The 24,944-nt window shown below is 49.4% G+C and overlaps 3 protein-coding genes across 3 annotated transcripts in view; 2 read left to right on the forward strand and 1 right to left on the reverse strand.

The window, feature by feature from the left end:
• Positions 1-4,759: 4,759 nt before the first annotated feature.
• LOC111068359 lies at positions 4,760-6,013 on the forward strand. Its single transcript, XM_022357803.2, is given in 2 exon segments — positions 4,760-5,432; positions 5,434-6,013. Coding segments are annotated over 2 exon segments (1,077 nt in total). The 5' UTR covers positions 4,760-4,898; the 3' UTR covers positions 5,977-6,013.
• A 1,461-nt stretch (positions 6,014-7,474) lies between these two features.
• The window catches only part of LOC111068376, a 66,123-nt gene continuing 48,653 nt past the window's right edge, over positions 7,475-24,944 (forward strand). The window contains exon 1 of the transcript XR_005967465.1: positions 7,475-7,639. The gene's annotated coding sequence lies outside the window, so the exon portion shown is untranslated. The remainder of the gene's footprint in view (positions 7,640-24,944) is intronic.
• LOC111068318 lies at positions 7,609-10,166 on the reverse strand. Its single transcript, XM_022357713.2, has one exon. It carries the CDS (start codon positions 10,049-10,051, stop codon positions 7,793-7,795), a length of 2,259 nt encoding a protein of 752 aa, XP_022213405.2. The 5' UTR covers positions 10,052-10,166; the 3' UTR covers positions 7,609-7,792.

The raw sequence follows: 24,944 nt of genomic DNA on the forward strand, positions 1-24,944 counted from the left end.
ACGAGTAACTAGAGTTCTCTATGAAAACAAACATCAAATATTATAGTAAATATAACAAAACAAAAGCAAAACAAAACACTTTCCGAGTGAAGCTTACCAAAACAAACTGCAGGACTGCATTTGAAAACTGTTTTTCCAACGAGTGCAGTGCGAAAGTTAATGCATCAAATAAAAGGCAAACCGTATAAATGTAATTTAAACAAGTCTCCAGTTTGTTCTATTCTATTCTATATAAATTGCAAGGGTCATTCTTCACTTGAAGAAATAAGTTCATTCAGTTGAATGATTTCAGAGTTCAGTTGATTATTGCGACTACGGGATACCTGGCAATCAGTTTGAAACTTGTTACAGCAGTACTTATGGAGGATAGCTGTCACTGCACTGCCACCTGTACCCGTCAAGTCTATTGTTCCCCCTGTTCACAGCCACAAGCAACTGAAATGCCCTGGGGCATACCTCTGCCCAATTACTGCGTCTTCAAGTTACTCTAAATTGTCCCCTTTGTTAGTGAATTTTCATTCTTAAAAAGTGACATTTATTGAAGCTGCGACAAAGTGCCAGCCAGGGTCTTTCAATAGTATCTGCTCAGTCCGTCACGACGGTGTCCGACAGTGTCCCATAGAATTTGAGCCAAAAAGTGTGCCATGGAAATTAAATTCTATGCCAGAATTCATAAAAAGCGACAGCAGAAGAAGAATTGAATTCAAATTCAACAAGAGCGCAATTCGCAGTATGCAATGGCAAATGGAAAATGGCAGATGGCAAATGGAAAATGTGAAAATGCGAAGCGAAGTGCAGCAGCTGGCGGCAGTAGTTAATGCAGCAGAATGTCAGCCCAATGGGAAATTTAACGGGGCTGCAAGTGGCTTTAACCCAAACACACAAAAAGCGTCTATGGCAGAGGCAGAATCAGAGGCAGAATCAGAATCAGACTCTTATTCTCCCATTCGAGTGCATTCTGCTCATTGAAAGTGACAAGTTGGGCAAACGTGCAGAATGCACGTTCCGGAAACGGAAGCTAAAGCGAAAGCTGGCGCCAACATGGCGAAAATATCAAAAGGCAAACAGAACTAACAAACATCTGTGGCGGATGGCGAATGGAGGATGGAGGAGCCATTCCCGTGTGCCGTTCTTGCCCCATGCAAATATCTGCACATTTCACTATATTTCTTTTTGGGGGCAAGGCATAGACATAAACAAGGCGAATGCTTCGAAGCGAAAGATCTGGGCGGGCAGCCACTTTTCGCAGAGATTCCAGGATGTAGGGAAAAGCTCTTGAAAAAGGGTATGACAATGACAAAGTGATGCGGATCTGACGGCGCCAGCAGTTGGACCAGTTTCCAGCTACGAGAACTCTGAGAGCTTCGGGCGCCGAGCTCCGAGCTCCGAGCTCCTCCTGGCTGCCTGGCTGCCTGCTGATAAATGATGATTTTACGCCCGTACATGCGGGGATGCCACTTTATGAGCTCCGGCAGCCAGCCAAAAAAATACACCAAGCACAAGGACACGCCTTCCACTCACCCACTCATCCACGGATGCAGGATGTGGGATGCAGGATGTGGGATGCTTGATGTGAATGTGAAGGAGGATGCCCGTTTTCAGTTAAGCGGATTTTTGCATTCAAATTCCGACGAAATGAAGAAAAGCTGACGATTGCAGCAAAACTGTTGCAGCTCTGCTCGGCACTTTTCTATTAGTGCTTTTCGTGACACTAATACGACGTTTATGAAACAACGGGAATCGTCGGGGCTGTGCTGTGCTGCTTCTGCAGCTGGCTGTCAGGGACAGGGTCTGTTGTTAGAAAAATATATGTACATACGCATATGAAAGTGTGCGTAGTTGTCGGGCCCATAGCCATGAAGTGTTAACAAGCATGTGCCACATAAATCAACAGACAGCGGAAATGGGATGGGGGATGGGGATGGCAGACAGGACCCTTTTCTGGACAGCCACACTGAAAATTGGCAAAGTCCGAAAAACAATAAAAGCAAAAGGCAGAGGGCCAGAGGGCCAGCGTGCCAGAGTGCCGCCAGAGTGTGGCACGTAACAAAAAACCCCCAATTGAGCTCAATTTCCTGTAAGTGGCACTCTCCTCTCGTCTAGAATGTTTCAGAGGGTTCGGTTCCAGTTCCAGCTGTGTAGGCGGCAGCTAAAGTGACTACTTACGAGCAGCTAGATTTGTCCGATAGCGCTATCGAAAATCGAAAATCAATAGCCCCTCCCACGCCGCAAGCAGCCAAATGTCAATGCTGTAAGGTAATAAGACAAATTTCAAAATGTTTTTGCCAGAAACGAGACGAGACGAAACAGAAATGAGCTCCAGTTTCAGCCATAAAAGTGAAGACCATCCACAAAATGACTATCAGATGGTAGACGGATAGGGGCTGAGGGCTTCCTCCTAGAGGATGTTAAATTTAATAAATATCAAAGTAGCATCTCGGCAAAAATTGCAATTTAATATTTTGTGCGAGTATTCAATGACTCAAACAAAGAAATGTGAAACCCAGTCAAGATGGAGTTGAGGGTTTAGTGAAAGTTATTTAACCGCAGAGCACTCACATTTTACAAACAGATAAATCCACAAAGGTATCACGTATCCATCCGTCAGATATGAGTATTCAACCCAAAAGAATACACACACACACCTTTGCAAATTGTGTAGATTTATTCAAATTAAATTATATAAATTCTTTCAAGCGCTAACAACTCCATTTCAACATGGAGCGATAGGCATCTGCTCTGCTCTGCAGCCCAGAGACACATTTAGCCTCTCAATCTCACTCTGCCTCTGCCACTGCCTCTGCACACTTCTTCTTTGTTATAATTGTAGAAAATGTTTTATTAAATGCCGACCGGTGTCACGTCACCGTCACCCAGTCGAAAGTGAAGAAAGTACGGGAAAAGTGAGCTGAAATTTCTGGGAATTTGTACAAAATTAAGTTGATTAAATGGACTTAGCAGCGCGATTACACGCAAGGCTGCCCGGGTCCTTACGAACCATGCCCCTGCCCTGCCATGTCCTGCCCTGTCCTGCCCTGCCCTGCGTGCTGCCCTACATTCTACTTGGACCGCTTTTGGGCTTGTCGTAGAACATTTTTCATTCTTTCGTCTAATTCATTGCCGTCGCTGATTCGGCTGCCATCCATTGACAGGAGGCAAGCAACGGACGGAAGCAGCGCGGCAAAACTTTGACCATCGAAATCTGGGGCAGAGCCCCGTGGGAGCAGTCGACTTTGGCTTCGTTAAATGTGGCATGATTAACGCTTTGCTCTAGGAGACAATTGATAAAGAATGGAACGGAAGGGCCAGCAGGTTTTGGGGCAGAGACAGAGACAGGGACAGTGATAGGGACAGGGACCAGCTCCCAAGATGCTTTAAGCCGGGTCGGGCTGCACACAATGGGCAATGGAGAATGGAGAATGGACAATGGACAGTGCAGCTTTGCCTTGTGTAACAAGAGTAAAGAAAAGCTTCTTGGAAAACTCATTGCTCAACTTAAGTTGGAGGAGAGGAATCCAAGGATTCCTGTAAGTGTGCATTAGTTTCCCATTTCCCCAGAGCATTCAGCATTCGTCTGGGCTGTGTCTGCGCTTTTTGTGAGCCTTCCTGCCTTCTCTCCTTCCCTCCTTCCTTGCTCCCTTGTTTCCGTCTTGACAATTAAGGTCTGTGGGGCTGGCATAGAAAAGAGAAGCATTTAATGCAGGAATCACTTTGTTGTGCGAGTGGGACGGACCCGTTGCGGATCGTTGCGGCTCGTTGTGGCCCGCGTGGATGTCCTTTTGTTTTTTGTGTGAGCTCTGGTCGAAAAATAAAAAACAAAACAGAACTGGCGGAAAAAGCGGAAAAACCACGCTGCGATGGCTGCTGCAAGCATTCGAAATGATTAATGTGCCGGATCCTGCACGGAACTGGAACAAGAACAGGAGGAGCATTAATGGGCGGTCAGTGAGGCGTTCCCTCCGACAGCTAGTGGCTTCATTTTGTTCGCCCATGGCTCCCAGCGTACCAGCGCCCCAGCCTCCCTGTCGCCCTTTCATGTCTTCACGTACACTCTAAAAAAAATGGCAAACAAAAGATTGCAGCACGTTTTGGCTGAAAAATCCCGTTCCGTTTGGCAATCAGCGGCTGGCCCATAAATTAACTCGGCGCGCACCACGCGGCGTGCGTATGATTAATATTTAGTATTACACAATCTAATGGTAGACTCGTGAGCAATTGCCAGTGGATGCCGTGGATGTTGTGGATGCGATCTTAATTTCGGTGCCTGCCCCGCTTAAATCTTTATTAATATGTCAGGAGTCCGTCTCCTCCGCGCGTCTAATGAAAAATGATTCCCATTACCATTAGCCGCATCAAATTTGCCCGCTTGTCTCGCTCAGCCACGGCACAACTGCATTGATTTGGCGTCCGGCGAGTCCGTAGAGCCCACACAGTGCAGACAGCTCTGGCCACATGCCATTTATGTTAATGATTTGCCAGAATTGGCAGTGGAATCCGTCGAAATTGACGCCTATCCAGTGGTGAGGAGCGTGTACCATCAATTGCAGACAAATTGAGGTACATTTCCCGTCAGATTTGTAAGGGAAGGTGATACTTATCCAAAGGATTCTCATTACACACCGACATGACACACATCAGTGAGAGATTAGAGCGAGAGATAATTTATTTATTATTTATTTCGACATTTCGACATTCCCCCTGTAGTTTAATAGTTTCAATTGGAATCCCAATCGAATTGCACACTGGGAAATACTTCAAGTGCTCTAGAATATCTCATAGTTTCATTGAAAGTTTTTGGAGTTCTGTGGAGAAAGTGAAACATTTGTCAACATTTTTGAATTGCGAACTACCGAAAGCGTCGAAGTCGCATTATGAGTCCGAGGCATAACCACGGAGGAATGGATTATTTCCAGGACGACGATGTCACGCTGCATCCTCACCGCGATCCCATCCACAGGGTGGCTCATGACTCTGGCGGGCACGGGGGTCATGGGGGCATGACCATGTTCTTCCACGGTGGCTACACGGAGACTATCCTGTTCAAGTTCTGGCACTGCGACACTCGGCTGGCGTTGGCCGTCTCCTGCCTGGGCATCTTCATGGTGGCCATTCTCTACGAAGCGCTCAAGTTCTTGCGCGAATATCTGTTTCGGCGTCGCAGGCGGCGGATAGTGGGGGGCTTCGACCGCTACAGTCCGCCCCATTACCGTCACTACAACTACTACGACTACTATCCGCAGCCCCAAGTATACACAGGCACAGCCACAGCCACCGCCTCAGCCACAGCCACTGTTAAGGCGGCAGGACGTACAGGCGTATGTGTATCACCCGCCCCCGGTGCGCCGAGCATCGCCGGCACCACCGACACCACCGACTACTGCTACATACATATCGGATGGGGAGTCCACATCCACGCTGGGGGACCTGGCCATGTCCTCATCCAGTGATCACACCGTGCCGACATCTGCCCCCAATCCTGCACCGACATCGGACGCTCGAGCTACTCCCACAACGGTCGTCCCAGCAGTGTCCGTAGCGAGCGCTCAACGGCCGAAGACCACATCGGGCGTTAAAATCGCTAAGACCACATCGGGTTCTGTAGCCTGGCCGCGGTTCGGCGTATCAGGCACGCGCGGCTCGCGCGGCCAAGCACTGTCCACATCGAGCGCCCAAGGAGTGCCAGCGGCAAACGCCCATTCGCACATTCATCCGCCAGGTCCGCCGGGCCCAGGCCGGCCGCTGCCGGCTGTGGAGAGCCAGGAGACGAGCGAGACCTTCACGTGGGATTTTTATCTATCACCACTGCACATGGCCCAGACCTTTCTACACATGCTGCAGGTGCTGATCTCATTCCTGCTGATGCTCGTCTTCATGAGCTTCAATGTGTGGCTCTGCAGCGCCGTGCTGCTCGGCGCGGGAGTCGGCTACTTCCTCTTCTTCCCCCTCAGCAACAGTGTCCAGGAGCACTGCAACTGAGTCCCGAGTCCCGAATCCTTGTTCCATGTTCCATGTTCCTTGTTCCATGTCCCGGCTAATGCGCATGCTAATGTATTTTTCTAATTAAAGCCAGTTGTTAAAATCATAACGGCTCGACGGGTCCTCTCCTCTCCGCCTAATTGTTAATGTTTATGGCTCGTAAAACAATGGATGCAGCAGCGTCTTCCAAATTGCCGGCTAGCTTGGGCCTGCTGTCCTGGTCCTGGTTCTGGTTCTGGTCCTGGCCTTGATGATGGCTAACTAGGCTTATGCTTATTTCTTGGCCAGAGGGGCGTGCGAGTGTGTGTGCTGGGCATGGGAGGACAGCCAGCCAGGAGGCGTATCGCTCAGCATTTTTATGCGTTATTCTTGGATATTTTTGTATCTGGCGCCCGACTTTACGAGGGCACCCCCCCATTTGGCTTGTACGAGCTCTGTGTGTGGTCTCCAGGTGAGCGCCACCAGGGATGCTGGGGGATGCCGATGCCGTTTATTTGCCCGTGTCTGGCATTTTCATTATGCCGTAATTATGAGGGCGATAAAGCAGCACATCAGCAGTGTTTGCTTTTCGGCACATGAAAAGGAAAAGGGAAACGGAAATGGACGCCATTGTTGTTGGATGTCTGTTGTCTGTTGGCTGTCGTCTGTCGGGTGCTTGTTTGGTGCTCGCTCGTCGATTCCGCGCGCAGTTATCGGCGCTTCCACTTTCAATTAATATTTTAATAAGCAGACTTTACGCCGTTTGGCAGGCGGATAACGCAATTTGGCTTTACCACGCCCCGCTGCACACGAAAGCAGAAATGGCCAAGCCACGCCACGGCCTGAAACAACAGCCGCGGAAGGTAAGCACGGGCCACAGAGGAACGGCAGTAGCAGCAGTAGCAGGAGTCACACAGGAGCTGAACAAGGACCAAGCCAAATGCGGCTTTAATAATTCAGCCGTACTCGTATGTGGGCCCCTGCGAGTCTTGACCAATGCGCAGGGCCTGCATGGCCAAGTGCGGAAACGGAAATGCGTCCATGCATAGCAATTTTCCATAGAGCCAGAGGGTGGAGCCTTCTGGATGTGTGAGCAACGGCTGCCAGAGACCTACAGTTTCAATTAAATAAAGCTTGGTCTGCAGGCAGGGGGAGGGCTTACTAACTATTACAGAACCTGCACTAGTAGCCAGTTGTGATTCTAAAGCCACATCGAATGCCAAATTAGTGTCCATAGAGAGACACCACTGGAAGTCGGAGAGTGTTAAAGTGATATTCTCAGTTAGAAAAAATTTTAGGATTTATTTGTATTATTGTATTGCAAGTGAGAGTGAAACGAGGCCTTGTACTTTTATGTCTTTATTCCATTTGTCCGAACGCGACTCTCTTCATTTAACCTCTTGCAGAACGATCGAGCGTCGATGTACACATGTTCGGCATTCCTCCAGTGTGGCCGTACTTGTAGGAACTATTAGGGCTTGTGTGGGTTAATATTTACACAAAGGGGCTGATAGGGGTTATCCTACCACATGCAATGTAAAACAATACTCGTATTTGTATGTTCTAAATTATTACCAATAATTAGAACTTATTCTAGTCCTGTTATAATGTTTTTCCAACTTAAATATTCAATTGGTAACAGTGTATCTTCCAGTGTTTTGTCCCTGTACTGTTTCTAGGCTTGGTAAGTCATACGCTGCCTTTAATTTACATATTTAAGTTAATCGTTGTTTACATTTAGTACTAAAATAGTTTTCTTTGAAGAAATAGTTGGGTGTTTAAAGAACATGTAGAAGGAGCTTCAGTCCGTTCTTGTCTGCACCAGAACATACAAATACTAATGAAGCTTTTTGTTGATGCTGAAGCCCGTGTCGCGGTAGGCGGCCGGCATGTAGGCGTAGAAGGTGTCGCCCGGCGGGGTGTGGCACAGCGGGGAGCGCATGGCGTTGAAGAACACGCGTCCCACCGACATGAGTGCCTCCACGAAGAGGGTCGTCTGGTGCTCTCGGAGGTTCTTGGAGAGGGAACGCAGTCGCCGGGTGTGGACTTGGCTGGGCGGCTTCACCAGCGGGTACTTCATGATGTCGTAGAGGACGCTCATCTGGAAGGTGTTCTGTGCGTAGCTGCGCTCCCGCTCCGCCTGGGAGTAGCGCTTGCCGTACCTCGAGCAGATCCACTCCATGAGGTACGGCACCGTGTGGACGTTGGGCAGCGTGGGCAGCACATAGCGGCGATCCTTGGCGACGGTGTCGAGTCCCAATCGGAGCATTTTCTTCATCAGCGACGTGTCCTCTGGGTCGAAGTGCTGTTTGCCCATTTGCAGGCGGCGGTCGGCCCTCAGCTCCGCTTTGCGGCGCAGCAATCGATCGTATTCCTCGTCGAAGGTTTTCGTATCGCTGGCGAACACGCGCTTGGCTGCTCTATCCACCAGAGCGTCCAGGGAGTCGTCTTCCTCGCCGTTGAGGGCGGCATTCAGGAACTCGCAATCCTCGTCCAAGGCCTTGGCAAAGGCCGCCTTCATCCGCAAGTTCTGGTCGTCCAGGCGAGTGGCCTTCGAGGGCCCAAAGAGCCGCCGATAGTCGAACTTGAAGCCCGCAGCGCCTGCTGCGCCGAACTCAAACAACTTTTTGCTGTCGCTGCAACTTTGCGACGGAGCAGGAGCAGAAGCAGAAGCAGGAGCCTTCTGCTTGTCCTCTTCGCTCAGCTTCTCCTTCTCGATGTCGCAAAGCTTCAGAAACTGCATCAAGCTGCTGGGGCGTCCAAGGCTTTTGCCAGTGCATGGCTCCGGCAGACCCTTCTCCGGGTCGTAGAGCTCACAGTTCGCACAGTCCATCGCCTCCAACTTGAAGTCGGGGCAGCAGTGTGGGATCAGAGGGTTCTCGCCCTGCAGTAGTCTCACATTTGGCTCCTCTGCACAGCTATCTCCCCCGCCAGATCCTTTGTCCAGGCAGAAAAAATTCTTATCCACGGGTGCACCAGCGCAGGCGCAGCTGAAGAGCTTCTTCCTGGTGGAGGCGAGGCGCGTCCTCGCCGCCATCTCGTGGAAGCGGGCCTGGCAGCAGGCCACCATCTGCTCCAGCTCGGAAATTACCCTCTTGCGTCGCCGCTGCTGTGCTCGGTTGGGGGCGGTGAGCAGCTCCTCGCACTGCTGCTGCTTCAGGGCCTCCAGCTGCACCTTCAGCGACTTCTCCATCTCGCTGATCCGCTGGTGGTGGGAGCACATGGACTCCACATCGTTGGCGGGCAGCTCGGCCGCGTTCAAGGAGGCAATTATGTTGCGGATCTCCTCGTTGAGGATGGTCCGGGTTATGCGGTGGGCGTCGCTGAGGGCGTAGTGGCCGAACCAGCGGGACAAGAGCGGCGACGTGCTCGGGATCACCTGCCTGGGCCTGTTGCTCAACAGAGCCGGACGGGCGGGAATTTCGGAGAAAAACTTTCCAGTGGGATGCCAGGATCGGATGACTGGTGTCTCCTGGAAGTATGGGGACAGGGGTCGCATCATGGCAGGCTTCTTTGGCTTCCCATTCTCGCTCTCCGATCGACGGTCCCGAATCCTTTGGCTCTGCTTTTGACGAGGCTCGGCATTGGCCGTGGCCGTGGCATTGGCATTGTGTGTCTCGGTGGCATTCTGAAGCGGTAGCACGCGGTCCAGCTCCTGGAGGGTGGGGTACAGGTCCAGCCAGAAGATGGCGGACATGATGATCTGCTCGTTGATGTCGTACGCTCGGCCATGGGCCTCCGTCTTGTAGCACATCTCCATGAGGAACCAGAGAAAGGCCAAGTCGTTGCCCCTGCTCATGCGCATCAGCATGATCAGCGTCTTCCTGGACGGTCGAGGGCGCAGCCCCAGGACCTCCACCAGCTGCCACGTTCGGCGCGTCGTCCTCTGTTCCATGTCATCGCGCAGCGCGTCCTTCAGGGCCCGAGCGGCGTCCATCTGTGGATTGGAAATGTCGCGATACCATCCTGCTTCCGCACAGGCCAGCTCCTCAATGGCTTCGGGTCCCAGGTGCTGCTGGATGTGTCGAAGGGTCTGCAGCCCTTGGGGATCGCCTCGCGCACTTCTTGCAGATCCTTGGGGGGCAGGCGAACTCATTTCAACAGTAGCTTAAATTTCGTCTTACCAAAAAGGAAAGTAACTAAAACCGAAAGCGAAGTTAGGAAATTCGAAACTGGAGTTTTCAGTGTTGTTAAAGTGTTTGAAGTGCCAGTCAGCGCTTACCAAAACTGTCTCCTGCTTAGGTTTAGGTTCTCCCCCACCCCGCCTCCGATGATAAATGAATTTGGCGCCAGTCCGAGTGACGCCTGTCCTTTGTCCTGCTCTCCTGCACACGGCTGCCATCGTCCGAAATGCCATAAATTGCCCCTCGTGTGCGAGCGAATGTCGCCTAAGTGTGTTTGTCTTCTATTCATGTGGCGCACAGATTTTGGTGGGTGGAGAAGCACTACGAACCACTACGAACCACTATCATTAATTTATTAGCAAGCCAAATCGGTATGTTTTTCCTTTCACGCACGCTCGCTCTCACACGTGTTCCCCACGTGTGTCCTTTCGGCCGAGCAGGTCCTTCACAATTAGCTCCACTCTGGGTTCGGTTCCAGGTCCCTGTTGGCCTGTTTCCTTGCTTCCATGTTGGTTCGAGGCATCGTCTTTGATACGCCATTTAATTTATGACTTTCTACTGTCAATTAAATTCTTTAGAAGATGACAGTTCTGCCATTTGCCGACATCGTGATCCTTCCCCTGTTTTGCAGTTCTATTTCGGTGGCGGTGCCGATGCCGATTCCGATGCCGGTGCTGGTTCCTAAGCAGGTCGAAATGATTTATGCACCGCCGGGTTGACAGTTCGGTTCGGGCCCTGCTTTTGGCCACCATCTTTGCGTTCCCTTTCACACTCATGGCCTTTTGTTTTGTGGCTGTGTGAGTGAAGAGCTTTTCGGGATAGTTTTCGGTCCTTTTTCCGTACTCCCCCGGCAAGCCCGCCACCGCCGACACGTGCCCAACGCCTGCAGAGTTCTTTATGTTAATGACCCAGACCGGCTTAGGCTCCTGCTCCTGCTCTCCCACACCCTTTGGGCTCTGAAGCTGCTGCTGATGGGGCAATTGGCATGTGTTTCTTCTCATTTTGGGCCAGCGTTTCTTTCCTTTCGCCAGCATGGCGTGGCATGGGGGCAGGCGGATGCTAGATGTTAATAATAGATATGCTCCCATTGTCAGGTGAACTTATCGCATCGGGCATATATCAGGGAAATTAAAGTGCTTCTCCGGGACACAGAAGGAGTACAAGGAGTCTACGGGGGCCTGAAAGCCTTTGACAAGTTTTCGGTTTTCGTATGTTTGCCTGTCTTTCAGTTTGGGTTGCGTGACCAGGCTGCGGGGCTGTTGGAATCGCTATGGTAACCATTACCTTTACTGTTTCTTTCACCACCACGGGTGCACCCACCAGCGCCAGCACCAGGACACGACTGCCTGCCAGGACACACATCGAATGAATTTCACAAGATTTATGGCAGCTCATCCGTTATTGATGTCACCCAAAAAATATCCGAATACCCGAATACCCGAATATATCCACACATAAATGGGGCCACTTTTTAATAACGCGCTTGGCCCGGCGGTTTTTGTGCCCGCCCGACGGGATTTGGTGAACTTTTTTCAGTGTTGCGGGAATCCTCTACCATCAAATCTTTTAATTGCAATTCGTTTTACTGATTGTTGGAAATGGAATTTCTTGGCTGCCTTTTTCCGCCATGAATTCGAATGAAATTTCCAGCGGTTAGGGCAACCTCAAATGCACATCCAGCCACACTTTTATGGTGCTCCTGACCACAAGCGCACACATACGGAAAAACATCCGCTGGGCGGTTTACCCCCCACAGCCCGTGCCGACTGGCACGGCTTCAAGTCTGCGGCTGGGTCCTTTTCCAAATCAGATTTTCGTGTCTTTTGCGCCTGAACGCGCCCGCTGTTTTCCTTAACAATTTGCGCTCCAGTGAGTCAGCAACTTCACCTAGATGTGCCACGAGGAGGAAGGTACGTATACGTATACGCGTACCGCACCACAGTGTACGTACATGAGATTTCCATTGAGGCTGGGAAATGCCGCAAGCCAGGCTTAGGCTAAGTCGTTTTGTGGGCGTTCGCTGTCTGGCTTTATGGCATCACGTGCGCCCAGTGCCAGCCACAGTCCCGGACGACTCGGGGTGGGATTATAAAATACGAGTACGAGTAGGAGCACATGCATACATATATGTATATACGTACGTACGAATATGCATGGCATGTTGCTTGCGGCGCACTTAACTTATCTAGGAATGAATGGCTGCTGGAGGCCAGAGGCCAAACCAAAAACCAGAACCAGTCTCAGAGCCAGTCTTAGAACCAGCACCAGAACCTTATTGGTATTGTAGAAAAACTGTTGCTGGAAGTGCTTAGCACGTGTGTGTTTTTTTCTGTGGGTGAATGGTGAAGGGTGAAGGGTGAACGGTGAAGAGTGAAGCCATCTTGACAACTTACCATTATTCAGATACAACAGACTCACACACACACACACACACACACGCACGCACAGGAAAACAGATGCAGATACAGATACAGAAGGCTCCTGCTGCTGATGCTGTAAGAGTGAAAGCTTGTTCCTCGTATTCCTGCGAATATTTTGTACCCCTTGGCGTACTTTAACGAGCTCCTAACTTTGTGTTTGTTTGTCATGTACACATTTTGTTTTTATTGGGGGGTTGCTTAAGTGAAACATTTTTAAAGCATACTTTGAGGCGATGGAGGGTCGTCCCCTGCTCCTGCTACGCCATTCAACAGAGTTTTTTTTTTCGTTTTGATGGCGGTGGTGGGGGGGGTTAAGGCGAGAAACCCCAAAAAAAACCATGGAACCCCGGGTCTTAACTTTTTGCCAGCTTCTGCTTCTGTTTGCTGTTCGCTGTGTGTGCCATTTGTTTATAAATTTAATTTGTCTTAGGCAAAAACCTCTGACGACTTGTTGACTTATGGGGGCGAAACTTTTCGCTCCGTTCCGTTCCGTTACGGTTTTTTGTTGCCAAATGTGTTTTGCATATTTATCCAAGATTTAATGCATGGCAACGCATTCGGAAGAAGCCTCGCAGTAAATGGGAATTCATCCGTGCCTGCATCCAGAATTTATGTAGCCTCCAATGCATTGCGCAGCGGAGCCAAATGCCAACACGGACAACAAATTGTGTGCAGTGCAGCTGAGCCAAACAATGATTTGTAATATGCGAAATTCCCACTCTTTCTCCAGCATGAACTATCCACTACCCCCCAGCCACAACCCCAATCCTTACTCAATATACGTGTATACATATGTGTGCGTGTGTGTGTGCTTGTGACTTGGTATTTTATGCGTTATTGAATTTCACTTAAAGGCAACTCATGCTTGCCACTCGTATTGTCAGTGGTGTGTGTGTGTGTGTGTGTGTGTGGTACAATACTTTTGGCAGGAGCAATATCACTTGAGTAGAGTTTGGGGTCTTGGCACAGCTCTTGGGGCCCTTAGAGGGTTGGCCGCATTGTGGAAAAGTATTTTCTGGCATGTGGCTTGGCCTCCCACTGGACAGGAGGACCAGCAGCTAGCCAACCATATTCATATTTGAATGGGCCAAAAAGGTAACTTACTTGCTAACTTTTCAAAGACCCATTTCATTTCAAGCTCAACTCTGCCATTTACGAAAGTTTCCATAAACATTTTTGCACACGCAATTATGAACAGCCATTCGAGATGCAAAAACCATCCTGGTATCCTCGGACTCAGAGTCGAGCACAGGAGCTTAGGCATGGCTCAAGTGTTGAGGTGTCGGCGAAAGTTGCTACCAATTAGGAGAGCTGCCGTTTCAGCTGCACACTGCAAGAGTATCAAATTCAAGCATTTTCGGCATTTTTCAGTGGTTTTTGTGGAATCTATTTGGGGAAAATAAAAGCACTTTTTATTTAGTTGGGAGGGGAACCATTTTCCAGCATATAATCACCAAGGGCATGCGAATGCGAGCGTAGTTGGAGCATAGTTTTACCCAATTAAATGATAATTGTTATTAATTACAATGCACACCAGCAGCAGCAGCAGCAGCAGCAACACCTAACAGATATAACAACTAAAAACACATCTCCAGTAACATCCACACAGCAGCTACAATATTGTCCGAGCACTGCCAACCACCAAGGGCATACAAAATGTTCCAGCGTACCCGGAGTTTTGAGCCAATTCAGTTAGAACAGCAACTCCAACGACACCCACACTACCAGCAACAGCAACAGCAACTAATAAAACTATACGAGAGCAACTACGGGTAGTGGGTACTGGGTACTGGGTACACGGTACTGGCAATCACCAAGGGCATATGAAATGCTGCAGCATAGTTTTGGGCCAATTGACAGAAGCGTCAAACTGACACGACCATGGCAAATAAAGGACAACTACACACAAACACACACACTCTAAACAATTGCCAAACAAACACGCGCACATAGATAGCAGGATAGCAGGATGGCAGATAGAAACACGAATACGTGCGAGAGTCTGTGTGGATGGGCGCCAAAAGGTATGCCACAGCACTAACTGAAATTAAACATGAAAAATGCATCGCCAGCGCACAGACGGAGGTGCGATGTACAGGCAGATGTAACTGCCAGTCGTTTTATCTGTTGGCAACGGAAAAATACTAGGAACTAGCAGCCCAAACATGCAGCCACATTCGGAGGCAAAGGCGCATCCACATCCACATCTGCAGGCGGTGCTGCTGATGAATCCAAAACTCTAAATTATGCAGCACGCAAAATTTGAAATGCAAACAAACCAGGCTTTCCCTGGGCCCACACCCGCACCCGCACCCATATGGCTGCTGCATATGTTCCCGGAAACGGATTCGCCGCCTAAATAATTGAGCAAAGCTCCGATGGCTGGGGGGGGTGTCATCTCTGGAGATTTTTCTTTGGAAAGCAACAACTGCAGAGCCAGTTTTGCCGAACCTTCGGGATTCTGTATGAAATGTGTGTTGACTTCAAGTGGGGAACACTCCGTTAAGCTGGTCAGCGTATGCCTCGGGCAGTCACAAAGTTGTTTGGCCCACAACAGAAATAAAAGCAACTGTCCGTCATTTCTGGCTACAAAATATGCGGCCAATGTCGGCGCAATGCAAATTATGAGTGGCATCCAGAGGAGATTGCTGGCAAAGTGCTGCAGGAACGACTGCTGATGCGCAGCTAATTGCCACCAAAATGCACATTGAGGCGCATTTCTCGGTCATAACCATAGCCATAACCATTACCATTACCATTACCATGCCGTACCAATCTCAAACCCCTCTAGCCAGCACCCCACAATCGCTCCCCTGGAGGTGCGCTGTTTGGCAGCTTTTTGTTCCATTTCCGCTGCACAATGTTGTATTTTATCATCCGGCATCCTGGTCAGTCGCCTGCGCTCTGTTCCGTTCCGATCCGTTTTGGCTGCTGTAATCAACTTGCTGAATTAGCATTATAAATGTGAAAATGTGGAAAGTTAGATAAACGCTGGAAGCTGGGATGGGATGGTGTGGGATGGGACCATCCGCAAGTGGCTCATTAGCAAGCAAAGCGTGAACTGCATTTAATGTGCTCAGCTTGCAATTGTTTTTACGGTACTCCGCTCCTGTGGCAGTGGCTGTGGCTGTGTCAGTGGCTGCAATTCATTGTAATGAGCCGTCTGGTGATCCGGGGATTTGGACCACAGTTCCACAACCGCAGCAGCCCCAGCAGCCGCAGGAGCAGCTAGAGCTCTTCTCGGACAACAGATACATAAATAAGAAGCTGACAAAGAAGCAGGGACGGGAGCTGGAGCAGCTGCAACAGAGGACAATGTCAACGAACAGACATGCAAATTCCAGCAGAAAACAGAGAACAGAAAACAACTGAAACTCGTAAAAGAAGCAACCCTCAACCCAGATAACCTCAACTTTGTTACTTTGTAAGCGAAATGCAAAAACAGAAGCGATATAAGCATCCAACAGGGAAAGCGGTGAGGGGATAAGCGGAGAAGGAGTAGCAGGAGGAGGAGGCAACTGGCTGTATTGATGTGTGGCAATGTGTGGTGAGGCGCTCTCCATAGGCCATAAGCAACTTCTCAGACTTACAGCTGCCACTCCTCTTGAAAGCTGTTCACTTTGTAGCAACTCTGGATGATCCCAGATGAACAAATGGCTCTTCAGCAAAAAGCAAGAGCAAGAGCCAGGGAAGGAGCCAAATAGGTGACTAAAAGAATGCAACCTAGTGAGCCGCAATGCACAGCCACAGACAGAGCAGAACAGAACAGAACAGAGTCGCATTCTGAGACAGAGTCAGAGTTGCAGAAGAAGAAATCCTGGCAAGGGAATGCAGAGTACTTCACTGGCTTTGCTTTGTTGCAGAGCCACAGCACAGCACTGCGGCATGTGTCAAAGGGCGACGGAGGCATCCAGGCGCACTGCAAAACATTTACGCCTCCCGTCTGTGGTGCGTGCCCGACAACGACAGCGGAAGTGCTCGCTAAATTGCAGAGGGCCATGGCAGTAGCAGCGGAGGCTTTAAAAAAGGTCACAACTTGGTTAGCGTGACATGCTCAAGCTGCCGTTGCCTCTGCCTCTGCTGCTGCTTCTGCCACTGCCGTTTCTCGGCTACAAGCAAACACACGAGCTGCACTTGAACGCCTTCCTGGCTCACGTTGCGTATACGTGATGTTTGCATTGTTATAGAATAGAAGGAGATGGATGCTGGAGGCTGGATGCTGGAGGTTGCAAACTATGCAAGAGGACAGTGAAATAGGTATTGGGATTTTGTTTACCATTCAGTTCCCTCCGGGGACACCCGTAGCTGAAGAGTATCCACACACCGACCACTCGTCGTTCCACTTTATTTAATGTTTGCTTAGCCTTGACCACTGCACAAAATGGTACTTAAATTATTTTAATGCACTTGAAGTTATTTCGGCCCCTTTGTTGCCGCCCCAAATGACATACGAAAATATTTAGCACGCCCGGCCGGCGCTCCAGCAAACTTTTGTGGCACGCAGCTGGCAAGTGGCGAGAAAACTCCGAGTCCCAGTCTCGGTCTCAGTCTCAGTCCGAGTGCTACAATAAAAGCAACATTGTTGCCACAATGAAATGTCCTGTCATACGTACGAAAGTGGCCGACTTGAGAGAATGTTGAACGCCTTCGCCTTGCCCAAGCGAAAACAAGTTTTCGAAGCGAGTTCTGCCCCATGCCCCATGCCACATGCCACACGCCAGTGCTACAGCCACGTTCTTTTCTGCTTGCTTTCCCTTTGGCTAATGCCGGAAAATCGAAAGTGGCCGGGACAAGAAAGGACACATGTCCTTTGGCGAAATTTGTGCTGCTCTTAAAAGCATTTGTCTGCCGCAGCCACAAAAGATACTCCTCCCCATACCCCTACCCCTACCCCTCTGGCAGTCAATTTTAAAAAGTGCGGCGACATATAATGTGCCCTGCCCTGCTCTGATCTGCCTTTTGGGAGTAACTGCTTCCCGCGGATTTAGGATACATATAATGGCGAATGGCGAATGGCAAATGGCGGATGAAGGAGAAGCAAACTCGAGGGGACAGCACCCGCCGGATTATATTATCCACACACAAACATAATTAGATTGCGGCTCCGTCGCAGCATTCAAAGCAAACCAAATTCAATTACGTGTATTTGACATTGCAATCCCTTGATGAAGAGATCTCTTCTGCTCATGCAGGACGACAATCCCCAGTGGGATGGGGAAGCCTCCATGATGCCATGAATTAGCAGCACTTTCCCCACTTTCCCCATTTGCATTATACAAAGCATCCATTGATGCATGAAATATTTTTAATGTCTTTAATTGCTCCATCAACCGTTCATCAGGAAATGAGTACAAATAGTTGGGCCATGGGTCGGTACATCAGATACCCTAGATGATCCACTGTACCGCATATCCGTGGAAGTTGTGATTTGATCTGATAACTTCCACCTATGGGACTGTGTGTTGAACTGTGAGTAAGGTCACTTAATGCATTCCCTCCTCTGAATCGTTAATACCCTTCCATCCTAGGGTGTAAAAAGAATGCTCATGCATTCATACGAGTGAATCAATTAGGGCTCATCATTTTTTCAGTGGCTCACAGTACTCGCATGTAATTATGCAGCAACAACATCTATGGCCGGCTTAATTGCGCGGAATAAATTATAGATTATTGATTTAGTTACACGAGAGCGCGCGAGCAGCCAGCGGGGGGGCACTGTAATTGAAATGTACGTGACTCGGATGGGGGGAAGCAGCAGATCTGGCCCCAGAGTGCACTCAAGTGCAGAGCTATGCCGCTGACTAGAAAACAGCCAACAAAACAAACAACAAAACGGAGGACAGACACCCGCGGAATGCGAAATGAGTCAGAACGGAGTTGGCAGAAGCTGGAACAGGAGCAGGAGCAGGAGCCCCTGCGATAGCTCTCCCCTCTCTGCCCCACCATCATGTTGTTTGCGGCTTAATGCATTGAGAGCAAGAGAGAGAGAGAGAGGGACAAGGACAGAGCTCCAACAAAACAAAAGTCCAGCGCTGAAATTTGCCATAAATGCGGAAGTGTGCGCCTTACTCGAAACTTTTGCTGCTGCTGCACGAGGATACAAAGAGTCAACCCACATTGAGAGTGTTTCTGCGGGGTCAGGGGTCAGGGTGTGGTCTGTCCGAGTGGCAGGAGTTGGGCCTGCAAAAGTTTTGGCTTTTAAATGGCTTTTACTTTTTTGCCGTATGGCTCCCAGTGGCATAATAAAATACAAAGGTAAATCGAAGTAGCAGCAGCAGCCAACTGCCAGGACGAGTTCTTCTTGCTCCCGCTGTGTTGGACGCTCACCTATAAAACATAAAATTTCATGCGCTCTACTGGATGAAGATGAAGACGAAGGAGACTTCAGGAGCAGCAGCAGCTCCTTCCCATAATCACCCAGCTCTCAGTCTCAGCTGCAGAAAGAATGAACCCAGCTTGGCAAAAAAGTTTGGTCACCAAATTGTTATTAATTGAGCTTTATAGTTTTCCGAAGGAAACTTCGTTAAACATTTACCATCAGCATCGCCATCGCCATCGCCGTCACCGTCCCCAGGGCAGGGCAGGGCAGACCAGCGCAGCGCAGCGTTCGTAAATGTTAATAGAGTTTACTGAATAATGCAGCCATCAGGGAGACGATAATGACGGACCTGCAGAGGCTGAGGGAATGCTAACGAGATGAGTGTCGATGCCATAACCGATGGAATTGCTCGCTGGTGATATTCTCCACTAGCAATACGGTTTACTTAACAATTAGGACACGTTAGTGGAGCTGTTTCGGGCACTAAAATATCCCAAAAGTAGGTTCAAAATCTTTGTGAAATAAAAGGGAATATGCGAACATCTTTTGTGTCACTAATGAGATTCTCTCCTTTAGAGCCAAGAACCAAAATTAATTTCAGTTTGACGTGCTGGCCATTTCAATTTGGAGAATTTTTCCTCCACACACACAGACACAGACACAGTGGGCGTTCCCTAATCCTGACGAGCGATCCGCCCCGAGGTGCGTCCAATTTTTGGCGCCTGCATTAATCGAGTTTCTGTTTGCTTTACTCCCTTTTGTGGGTCCCAACAATGGCAGCCGCTACAAAGGGCCAGCGCAGGACCTTCTATTAACCAGATGAAGGTTATTTCATTTGCTTTTAATTTGGTTTTGGGGCTCGGGCAGCAGGGCTGCAAAGAAAACCAACCAAACTGAGCCCTTTGTAGCTCCTTCGGCTACCTGTTGCTGTGGGGCGTCTGGCCTCTGGCGCCTTGGCCTGGCTTAAATCGCAATGTAATCCTTTCTGATTTCTTAAGACTCCCCACACACACATACAAAAACGGACTAATTTTTTAATGCCGCAACATACCAGCAAAGGTATGTATGCCCGACTGCGGACAATGGACTCCTGCCACGGCAAGGACACAATTTGTTTCACATAAGAGACGTCTTGCATGGGTGTCCGAGAGTGTGTCTGCGAGTGTGTGCGAGAGAGTGCAACTAATTAGTCGAAATGCGTATACAATAGCAAATGGCAAATGTCTTTAGCGGGGAACAATAGAGTTCCAGCGGCTGCTGCCTCATTAATCGGCTCTAATTAGGCGTGCCCCGGATGCCGCCTCTTGTACTTCCTGTTGGATGCATCCTGGCAGGCGGCGGCTAAATGGCCACTGAGGCCACAATCAATTAGACAGAGGGAAGTGTTCCATTTTGAGGCGAAAACCCGCACCAGCAGCCTTTTCTTCTGTGGATGATGATTTAAGATCGCCGCTCGATTAGCAGCAAGCCGAAATTCTCTGCGCACAAATGTCAGAGCTCAGTGGCCATGTCCTGGCCCAGAACATTTCGCACTGGCAGTTCCTGTTTGGCCGAATGTGGTTCCGCCAGATGGCTTGTGCATTGAGCCGCGACCTGGGTTGGAATGTGTTCGACCTGCCCGCCCGCATCAAAGGAGTCAGCACAGGCAGTGGCTCTGTTGCGGCCAGGGCAACGCCATTTCCGTGACGGGAGCTGGACACTGCTTTGGATACGGTACGAGCTGTGATTGCATTCGCTGGAGCATGGCCATCGGCATTAGCATGCATGGGACCAGGGCGTGTCCAGTTGGGAGAGGGGAGAGAGCTTGGCAGCCGCAGCTTACCCAGTGGCCTCATCATCATCACTCAATGCTGGAGTTTCGGGGAATTTTGAGTGCCCAACTGTGTCGATAATCAATCAATGCGCCTGCTCCTCCCCCAGCCGAGGCATCCCTGCATCCGTGAAGCATTCACTTAAGCCATTTCGGCCTGTGCTCGTGGCCTTGCAGCAGCCTAGCTCTCCAGGTGCTTCCCTTCCGCCCCGACGCCAAAGTTTGAAGCTTTGCTTAGTGGCAAACAAATAAACAGAACTGAAGATGAAGAAGGGCTTTGTTTTTAGGCGGCTGGCAGCCAGCTTTCATTGTGGCCTGGACTCCAGCCAAGAAATTGATTTATTTTGTTCGGAAAGTTCTGTTTTCTCAAGCAGCAACTACTTGGAGCGAGCACTTTGCCTGGCGGAGGTGGCGGTGGCGGTGGAGGTGGCGTTGCTTTCATTGTTCAAGGACTTAATGAGCGAAACTTTCAGCTTTCAGCACTCACTGAGCCATCAGCATGATTCATTTAGCATATCTCAAGCTTCCAGCTCCAGCTCCAACTCAGCCAGAGCTCTGCCTTTGGCGGTCATGCAGATACAGGGCTACCTTGTGGTCATGGAGTACTCGTATCTGTTTGAGTTCCAGCAAAGATCTTGGCCCTCCATCGATGGACAAAGTTGCGATAGGCACCCATAGAAGAGAAGTGCCATCGGTGGTCTGTGCTGCATGCTACCGGGCTGAGCTGCTGCAAGACGATAAAACATTTTAACGGAAAGTGCACCCAGGAATCGAAAAAGTATGGCAGGCGATAAAGGGGAGCCACTTTCCGGCTCGAGCTCCTGCAAAGGACTGCAGTAATTTATTATGATCATTTTGAATAATTCATAAAATGTGGCCTCTGCAAGGGAGTTCTGTGCTCCGTGCTCCATGCTCCGTGCTTTGAGTACTCGTAACTGTGTTAGTGTGCTGCCGCTGCTGCTGCCCCGAAATGCAAAAAGGTCTTTCCAGCCCCAGCTACAGTCGCATGACAAGTTAAGCCACCAGAGGACAATATCACTTTGCCTTTGCGTTTGCCACAAGGAGCGGCAAAGCAAACAAGCAAAATATGTAACTAAATTTGTACTCCTCCTGCATGGGCAGGGGCAGGGACACAGGGGCACAGGCACAGGGGTACGGTACGTGTGTGTGTGGCATGTTCCATCGTTTTTCATTCTCCGGATTTATGATGAAGATGCTTTTAAAATTTTTCGACTGCGTTCCGATGCCTGCCTGCCTGCCAGTGTCACTTTGGATTTTTGGGTCCCGCAGGCAAAGCTTTTGCTTGGCCTTTTCCGCTTGCCTCATCCTTTTGAGTGGCCGAATGCGAACGGAAAGACATCGAGGGGAAGATATATGTATGTACCATAGGAAGAGAGAGACAGAGAGAGTCTGTAACCTCCGTTGAAATCTAATTTGATACCGCTCCCTGCCACCGCCACCGCCCTATACACATCCATCCCTCTCCCAAAAAGCCAAGCCAAAATGGGTTTTAGCGTACGATTTGTGGTCAGGGGACCCCCCACAACCAAAGCCAAAGCCGCCCGGCCGGCCCGGCCCACTCCTGTCTGGGACGGGCTACCTCCTTGAAATCTAATTTGATACCGCTCCCTGCCACCGCCACCGCCCTATACACATCCATCCCTCTCCCAAAAAGCCAAGCCAAAATGGGTTTTAGCGTACGATTTGTGGTCAGGGCGAACACGACCCCACAACCAAAGCCAAAGCCAGCGCCAGTGCCCGTGCCCGTGCCAACGCCAAAACTATACACCTGTCGTGGACCCAGATAGCAATCCGAATCCACCTCTTGCCCCCCCAAACTTGATGGGACGGGGGCCACAGTCGAAGTTGATTGTGCTGCTGGCTACTCTTCGTTTTCTGGGCAGCGGATTATGACCCTGATCTGGCCAGGTGCCGGTGTCGGTGCTGGTGCTGGTGCCGCCTCTATACGTGTATCATGTAGCTTTAGTTTCACTTTGCCAACTGCATGCCAATGCCAATGCGTTGTCCTTCTTGCTGCCTCTGCTTCTGCCCCTGCCCCTGCCCCAACTCCTGCATCACTGTGCATGTGTGTGTGCTTGCTGGCTAACTTTCGGGTTACTCTTGGTTATTGGTTTATGGGTCCCATGTGGTTGTCTGCTCGGTGTGTCATTAATTTCGTGTTTTTGCATTCCTGCGTTCGAGAAGCTCTCCCCACCGACGAGGGCACACACATCCATGGCCCAGATATTGCTGCCTTCTGCCGTGGAAATGAAGATGAAGTGACGCGACACGACGCGAGGATTGAACTAGGCCAAACATGCAAGTAACTTGGTTCATTGAGGGCCATTTTAAACGGATACCTCGAATTCCAATTTATTTGCTTATAATTGAGCAGTCCCTTGCGAGTGGAGCTATTAATGAACCCACGTCAAGCAATTAGAAGCGGATAAATAGATAGCTTTGGCTTATAGTGCATGAATGCCAATTGACCCGGCTGGATTACCTTTTTTTTCTAAAGAAATTCGTTTTATTTGCGCCATTTTGGAATAAATGCTGCATTATGCACAGCAAAATCAAGCAAAGCGTGGTTCGGTGGGTTAAGTCGAGACCTTCAGATCCGGGGGTCCTCGGTTCGAAGCGTGTACGGACTTTCTTTTTTTTTTCTTAAACAAATCTTTTTTTTCACAGTTTTACAGTAAAAATTACATTTTAAAATTGTTTTGATTTTTTTTTAAATTTAGCTGGCATCAATTAAATGAAGAGCTTTAAATTGAGCTTTTAATTAAAGCTTATTTGTTGTTTTTTTCGCGCGTAAACTGGCGCCAGATGTGGCGACTCTACTGGCCGCTAGTGGCGCGTCGCAGTTTTTGTAACTCCTGGAAAATACGCTGGAGGCCGCGGCCAAATATTCTTATTGCCAAAAAAAAACGCTAGAGCAGTTAGTTCTAAAAAAAAAACGTCTAGTGGCGCTGCAGTGCAAACTGTTGTCCCAAAAATTTATATTCGGGTGCTGTTAGGCGCCGTTCACTTCGGTTCATTCGGTTCACTGGTTCCAGAAAGTAAATGAACAGCCTTGTTTGGCGCGCAAATTCAAACGAAGTCCACCCTTAAATTGCCAGGCCACTTTGAATCTACAAATTAGGAAACTTAATCATAGGAAAGATACCAAGAGTTTGTTGAAAAGGTAAAGGTAACCCTACGAATCGTATCCTACGTAGTTCCAATTCCAATAATAATATTATGTTATCAAACTGTGAGTTTTTTTGAGCTTATAGGGCCAGTCAAATAATATCAAATGGGTTTCCACTAGGAATAATGAATCGTAAGGGGTACACACATAAAGCACTGACTCCCAACACTTCTCTTGCTTTGATTTTTAGCGACGTATCTTTCAGTTGTTTTCCCTGTAGCCCCGAGAACACTCCATTGCACTCCATTCTCTTCGGAGAATGCTGCGTGGCGTGGCGTGGCCCAAATTACATTAAAAATGCAAAAATTCATAAATTCATGACATGTCGCCGTTACTCCTCCGACTGTTACATGCACACCATGCCCTGCCCCCCACTCCGCAAACTGCTTCTGTGGAAGGAAGTTATCTTGTTGCTGGTGTTGTTCCATTAGAGGAAGCCGCCTGAAATTTCTCTTGGCCAAGCCGAGCCAAGCAAGAGCACAAGCACACAACAAAATGGCGCATGCCAGGAGATGGCAATTGGTGGAGCGCACACCCCCTACACCCCGTTCTCCTACGCCATTTGCCTGGTGTCGTGTCCCTTAAAACGACTCGAGTTAATTATTCATGCAATGTCGTTGGCAGCGCCAGCCATCCCAGCAGGCGAGGGCAGGCAGCGCAGGACGACCCTTTTTAATATTTATGAACACAACCGATTCTCTAATTATAATTAGGAATTGAAAAGTTAGCACAAGGCACAACAACAACAGCAGGCAGCAGCAACAACCAGGACACAAAGCGAGTGGCACGCAACAAAAGTTTGTGTGCACTGAATCATAATTAAAGCGGGGAGCACTGGAGTGGAGTGGAGTGGCGAGGAGTGGAGACCCTGTTCTTCTTTGGGGGTGGTTCCATGTTTGGCAAGGGGTGAGCAGAACAGAACACCGGCAAAATGGCGCACACAATGGCATTTTAATGGGGGGGCGCACTCGAGTCCTGCTCCTCCCCCCCGGATTGGCTTGCGAACCTTAAAGATACTTTTCAAGTGTATCTTTGGCTTGGAATGGCTCGCACATACGAGTGTATATTTTTAGCTGGGAATGCCTTGAATGTACGATTCCATTTTCGCTTTGGAAATGCCTCGAGA

Source organism: Drosophila obscura, unplaced genomic scaffold, assembly GCF_018151105.1.
Source record: "Drosophila obscura isolate BZ-5 IFL unplaced genomic scaffold, ASM1815110v1 contig_150, whole genome shotgun sequence".
In the NCBI taxonomy this organism is placed as follows: domain Eukaryota; kingdom Metazoa; phylum Arthropoda; class Insecta; order Diptera; family Drosophilidae; genus Drosophila; species Drosophila obscura.

Coding starts and splice junctions, on each gene's coding strand:
- LOC111068318 (XM_022357713.2), bottom strand. CDS start 10,051: ATGAGTTCGCCTGCCCCCCAAGGATCTGCAAGAAGTGCGCGAGGCGAT.